The sequence below is a fragment of the Hyla sarda genome, chromosome 2 (assembly GCF_029499605.1).
Source record: "Hyla sarda isolate aHylSar1 chromosome 2, aHylSar1.hap1, whole genome shotgun sequence".
NCBI lineage: Eukaryota > Metazoa > Chordata > Amphibia > Anura > Hylidae > Hyla > Hyla sarda.
In genome coordinates, this window is record NC_079190.1 from 86,318,638 (window position 1) to 86,325,552 (window position 6,915).

A 6,915-nucleotide genomic window follows, 5' to 3' on the forward strand; every position below is an offset into this window, starting at 1 on the left:
TAAAACAATTTGTGTCATGTTACTAAATACATATACACAAACAAGACAAATGGCAACTGGAACACATGGGCGACAGTAGTTCGGCAGAAAAATGTGCTGTAAAGGCATGTACATAAAGTGCAATGCTACCCAAAACAAATGGAACGCTAACACATAATGTGGGGCATAAGCAAGTAAAAGCTGAAAAATAAGAGCATAAATTGCACGTGCAAAAATACAGAAATAGTAGCAGAGATTACAGAATAATACCCAGATATAGGAGCAAAAACGGGACGTCCACCCCTACAGTCGTTTCAGAACACTTTCCTTCTTCCAGGGGTGTCACAAATTGGTTACAGGACAGTATTTATGCAAACAATGTCCAATCAAAGAAGAGAATGTAACATAACACACCTGAACAAGAGCAAGACCCATATTTGTGATCCTGAATAATGGCGCTGTGGGGAATGCTTGGACCCCCTAACTCAAACTATATAGTATCATATGAAATACAGCTTCAGTATGTCAGCTTTTCTCCCTGTTAACGATAGCTCTTGCAGAAAGGAGAGCAGATGTCAGGCTCCATCATTTAGGATACGTTAGAGAATCGGCATGTAGAAGAGACAGATAGTGTGAGCCAGGGGATTGTTATAGCACTGCACTAATCATTATATGGACACACCTACTATATCACTGCAGTTATGGTCTTTTAGAGGGGAAAGACTTCAGCATTCTGAATACTGGTCTATGGGTGACTTGGCATTTCCATGTAGTTGTATGATACAGCAGATCTCCGGAGAGGGGCATTCTATGGTCCAGTTAAAGGGGTACTCCAGTGGAAAACATTTTTTTTATAATCAACTGGTGCCAGAAAGTTAAACAGATTTGTAAATGACTTCTATATAAAAATCTTAATCCTTCCAGTACTTATTAGCTGCTGTATACTACAGAGGAAGGTGTATAGTTTTTTCCAGTCTGAACACAGTGCTCTCTGCTGACACCTCTGTCCATGTCAGGAACTGTCCAGAGCAGGAGAGGTTTGCTATGGGGATTTGTTCCTGCTCTGGACAGTTCCTGACATGGACAGGGGTGTCAGCAGAGAGCACTGTGGTCAGACAGAAAAGAACTATACGACTTCCTCTGTAGTATACAGCAGCTGAAAGGATTAAGATTTTTTTTTTCCCCACCCGAGTACCCCTTTAACATGATAGAAAGACTCTAACATAGCAGACAACTCCTTTCATGGAATATATGACATGTTTGTGTATATGAAGGTCACTGTCCACATGTAACGCTTTACATTATTATATTACATATAATATTATGGAACATTTATGTACATTAGGTTTCTCCTCACTCAAGTGTTTCATTATGAGTTTTATGTTTTTTTGCCAGGTTCACACGAGTATATGAGTCAGCCCAGGAAGTGACCGGATGGAGATCTGCAGGGCTGATCATGAGGCTTTACTGAATAATGGGGATAACTGAAAAAAAAACAAAAAAAAATAAAAACAACAAGGAAAAAAAAAAGAAATAAACATGCTGGGGGATGAATGAAGAAAAAATATTTTTCTTTCTTTCTTTTGCAAAGAAGCATTTTTACTGCAATAAACTTTAAAACTTCCAAGGAACCAAAGCAGCTAGGAAAAGAGAACTCAAGAAACCTAATGAAACCAGAACAGACTTTCAAATCTCGACTGAGAAATACTAAAAAACTAAAAAAAAATCTAAAAAAAAAAAGAAAAAAAAAGAAAAGACTGAAAAAAATCCAACAAAGCATAAAAACAAATTCTATTTTAATAAGAAGATTTTTTTTGTCATTTTTTTACCGTAGAATATTTTTTTTTTTTTTTATTTAAATGCGTGACATACAAGGAAAGCGCAGCACCAGGACATAAGCGGCGAACCGTATGCGAAACAGAGACTGCAATGGGGAAGTTGCAATTTTGCTGCCTGACACCATTTTAATTTTCATTTTTTTAATGGACTGTGTGGCTGTTTTTTAGTTGTTCATTTTGGGAAGGGGGGGGACTGAGGGGGGAGGGGAAAGGAGGGATGCAAGTGATATGCAAAAACATTTTTGGAAGGTGATTTAATTTTTTCGTTTGCATTTTTGTCTTTGTGCTTATTTTTTTATTCCTGTCACCGATACTGACTATATTTTCCAAAACGGAAGCCATAGCAAATAGACCCAGAACAGAAACTAAACAGATGCCAACATTTTAAGGACTAAAGCTTCTAGGACTCTGAGGAGGTGGAAAAAGAAAAACTGAAAAAGCTGAAGAATTTGACAAACGTGTTAGACTGCACCGCTCTGACTTCAGTCTTGTGTATGCGAGGAGACCATACATGTGTATCATTAGGAATTCCACCTTAAAGTAGCCTTAGTGTTTAGTTTAAAGGTGCACATACATGTTCTTATTCTTGAGCTGAGGTTTTGTAGCAGCAGCGTGGTCTGTACTGAGATATGCCGGCCAACCTTATAAAAAAAAGAAAGAAACATCTACAACCTTATAAATACTCAAACACATAGACCATATTAGCATTTTACTTCTGTATAACATGCCCCTGCAACTTGTTTAATTGGTAATTCCATCTGATTTAGGCCAGTCCAACACGTGGAAAATATGGATGCCAATGTTGTTCCATCTATGGGTCCAATGGCTCAAACCAACAACATAATAGAGATCTACAATGCTACTATTTTAGGTCATTAGACCTGTTGCAGTTTTAACGTAGATGCAATAATTTGCCCCTACTCACGTGAAACTAGCCTTAGGGTGTCTTTAAAGTGTTACTGTCACAAAGACATGTCAAAAGTATTGTGTCAAGTGCCAAGACCCCTATTGATCACTACATATAGCCAAGAGAAGCGCTTGGCTGTGCGCTTCACTCCCTGACTCGCTTCTTGATCTGGCTTGTCGCAGGTGACAGGCTCTATTGTAAGATTATGGTCCCCGTCTAGAGCAACGAGTAGGATCTAGCAGCGAGCCAGGGATTAAAGTGCACAGCTAAGCTCTTCTCCTGACCTATTAACACTGACCTATTCAATCTTTTGACATATTCTTTGTTTTTAAGCGACAGTAATGATGGGTGTTGTCTGAAGTTATTAAAATAGCAAGACCAACCCGGTTCCATGTGACTAATGGTGACCATACACATAAGAGAAGTTACCTGAACCCACCAATTTGAATGGGACCGGTCAACTCTTTTGTTTGTATGGGGATTTGCCAACTCTTTCTTGACGGATGATGTTGGGGTTGGGGGGGGGGGGGGGGGGGAGGAAGGGGGAAGGATCAGTTATGTTGAATTTTAATGCATAAAAATGTTCTTGTCAAGAGAGTTCATCTGGATGGAAGGAATAGCTGTTGGTTTTGGGATTTTGATAACCTCTGATAACAGCACAGAAACTGTTCTATTAAGTGCGTAATGAAGCCCATTTAAGATATTGAACCCGTTTTTCATACATTGTATTATTTTTAAATAACAGAGAAGAAGGATGGAGGTCAGGATAGAACAAGAACTGTCCCTGCATGAACCATATGGAATACAATTCTGCTACTTCACATTTACATCTTTCTACAAGTTACACCTTTTCTGTTTTCTTTTCCCTGCTTTATACACCTACATAAAAATGGGGTTTAGTTTTATAACTTTCTGTTGGCACCCCCTGGTGGCATGTTAGTTTGTAAAAGTTTTTTAAGGATTCCAGTTTTTCGAAGTTGAATTTTTGTAGATGAGTCCCTTTCAAGCTCTGGAGTTCCACAGTCTTCCTAAAAGGATAGAAAAAATTCATACTGCGTACGTGTGATCTGCAACTAAAAAAGTCATAGGAAAGAAATGGTAATACCGGATAGAAACCTAAGCCAGGTCGCTGTCCCCATTACATGCAGGTTGGTACAGTCCCATCCAGGTTTGATTTTCGGGTCCTTTTCTTCTCTTTATCTAATTTATAGAAATGTAGATCCTTTTTAGGATAAAAGTTATTGTTGGCAATGATTGTACATGCCATATTTCTAGGGTTTGCTTGTGAAGGCTTCCATTATGTCTTCATTTACTTACATAGTGTAATGTACATAGAAATGTCCAGGGCATTGCGGTTTTAGGTCAGCTTTTTATTGTTGTATCTTTTTTTTTTCTGTTAATATGAATAATTTGAGCAAACAGCAACATATTGGAGTATCATGATAACCCAATAAAATGGTTGTAGGGAAAGGATTAAGAAATGAGGAGAGTCAATAGATCACATTGTGATTCATGTTGGTTATGGGAATTTTTTTGCATGGCGTATTTTGTTTATTTAATATATTTTCATTTTTTTTTTAAGGCCTAAGGAGAATAAATCTGTTTATCCTCACTAGAAATTGGCCAACTTAGACAAGTCTGTCATACCTTTCTCTAATTCAGTTTTAGAGCCATGCTTGGCACCACCACCACCAGCTTTAATCATAATCCATATGTTAGCCACAATTAAAGGGGTACTTCTCTGCTCAGCATTTGGAACAAACGGTTCCAAATGCTGGAGCCGGGAGCTTATGACGTCATAGCCCCACCCCCTCAATGCAAGTCTATGGGAGGGGGCATCACGCCCCCTCCCATAGACTTGCATTGAGGGGGTGGGGTGTGACATCATGAGGGGGCGGGGCTATGATGTCACGAGCTCCTAGCATCGACTCCATAGTTTGGAACAGTTTGTTCCAAACGCTGAGCAGCGGAGTACCCCTTTAAATCATAGTCCATCCACAATAGACACCATTGATCCTAATGCTGTGCAGTTCAAGGACTGGAAGCAGTGCAACTTCTCACAGCGACCCTAAAGCTAGCCGTACATATTATATGTGTCACCCAAAACTGCCTCGGTGGCCCCTGTCTTTCCCTTGGACATTACACATCTGACTTTCACCTGTTAAGTCCTATTGTTCTTGGGGAGATAAGCTGCAAAGGAGTCGGGCAGCGTCTTTTTCCTCTCACCCCATTGAGAACACACGTCCCCATCTTACTGTGGCCTTACATGGATGGACTGTTATTTGTCTTTTTTCTAAAGATCATAAAATGGTAAATGATTCCCTCTTGGTCATCTCCGATAAGTTGGGAGCACACGTAAAATACTTTATCCATATACTAATACAAATCTAAAATAACTGGACCAATTGGGGTAAATACTGTATGTAGACACTTAGTATGAAGTACTCCTCATATTTGGCTTTTGTTTCGATCATCATAGGACAATTCCCAGTTGAGTAGTCGGTGTCTTTTGATATGAGACAAGACAAGAGCCGCCAGGTATTACAGGCCTGGTACCTGTGCCTATGGTTATGATAACGGATTGTCCGATAGACGGCAGCTGTCATGTTTCGAGACTTGAGAACTCAGTTTAGAAGACGTATGGCTTTGACTGTATATTCTTCATATTTTCTCTACAGTCCTAATAGGAGTTGTACGTGTAATGATAAAATCCGGTTTTCGAAAATATGCCATGCATAAAATTCCCTTTAACCTTTGACTGTCCAAAACCAATCCATGCTACAGAAATGATCTCATTATGCTACAGTATTCATTCCCATGAGTGTGTCGTTTCACCATGTGCTTCGGGTTCACTTGTTGGAGTGGATCCTTATTTTGCATTATTTCTCCAGGTAGTTGTAGACGGTGGTTCTTTAAAATGAGTTTAAGAAATTCCTGCCTCAATTCTTGTCGGGCTATACTTTGGCCTGCTTCTTCGAAGGTGATGATGTAAAAGTTGTAGTGGCGTAGATTAACATTTTGTATATATGTGCATAGCATACAGTCAGTAGGAGGTTGTATGACTAAATCTTCTTTGTCTTCCTTTGGGGAGCATGCTGTGCGTTGTACAGTTGGTGTTCACAGTAAAGCTGAGTAGATATAGGATCAGGTGTGTTTTGTCATAGAAGTAGAAGGATCTGTTTTTTTTTTTTTTTTGTTTTGTGACTGTGTATATCAGTATGTTACCAAAGAGTTTGAAAAGCCATAAAAAGGGAAAAATAACACTTCATCCCTCCATACATCCCACAGTGCAATATGGTGTGTTCTCTGCCTTTCTTGAAAATGGTGCAGTTCATAGATGTCAACCTAGTCCATTCCATTGAAGTGATTTTCTTTGGCTCCATATGTCTAATTTGCTTTTTCATTGGGTTTATCCAGTGCCTCCCTCCGTCCTGTAAAATTTGAAGATACGCAGTGTAAGACATGGTGGTGGTGGTGGTGGGGGTGACCTATCTTCAGTCTGAATGAAGCTTTGTTGACACCGTTGGTGGTAAATACAGTCGGCACACAGAGAGCTAGTAGAGCATGCCCCCGAAATGGTGACTTCTTAAGTATGTTAAGTACTATTTGTCTTCATTTTTTTACATTATAATGGAAGAACAATTTAGGAGTGACACAATGTGCCATATGGAATGCACTGGGATGACATCTCTGATATTTACACGTGGACAAGGGAGGTAGGAAACAGCTTTTTATTTATGTGTGTACATATAATGTTAGGATGCTGTACATATAATGTTAGGATGCTGGTATATTACTATTGTGATGGCCGTCTGAGATGTTTCTTTTCTGGCAGAGTTTGTGTCTGTTCTTAGGCCCGTAGAAAATGATGGATGTTCCTACTTGGACAATACACCTCATCTATTGCAGTCACCAGATGCAAAAATCCAACTTCTGTTGCTATGCATATAAAACATAAACCTGGGAAATTTGGCAATACCTTGTGCGAGCCTGTTTAACCATGGTAGAAGGACTGACAAAAATTTGAGAGAGCCATCAGCTCTGTTCCAGTTATAAACATAGCCCATTGAATCTTCATGTTATTATCAGCCCAAGGTGCTCTTGCACAGCACAACAGAAGTTATAAAGTTAGCACCCTTAGGCTAGGTTCAGACTACGGAATTTCCGCCTGCAATTCCGCCTGCTAAAATG

General features: G+C 39.5%; 1 protein-coding gene across 9 annotated transcripts in view; it reads left to right on the top strand.

Moving 5' to 3' along the window:
• The window catches only part of RBMS2 (RNA binding motif single stranded interacting protein 2), a 167,939-nt gene extending 166,430 nt beyond the window's left edge, over positions 1 to 1,509 (top strand). For all 9 annotated transcript variants that reach the window (XM_056562405.1, XM_056562404.1, XM_056562401.1 and 6 more), the window contains exon 14: positions 1,375 to 1,509. In XM_056562405.1, the coding sequence (XP_056418380.1) occupies positions 1,375 to 1,409 (35 nt within the window). In that variant the 3' untranslated portion in view covers positions 1,410 to 1,509. The remainder of the gene's footprint in view (positions 1 to 1,374) is intronic.
• The last annotated feature ends 5,406 nt before the right edge of the window (positions 1,510 to 6,915 follow it).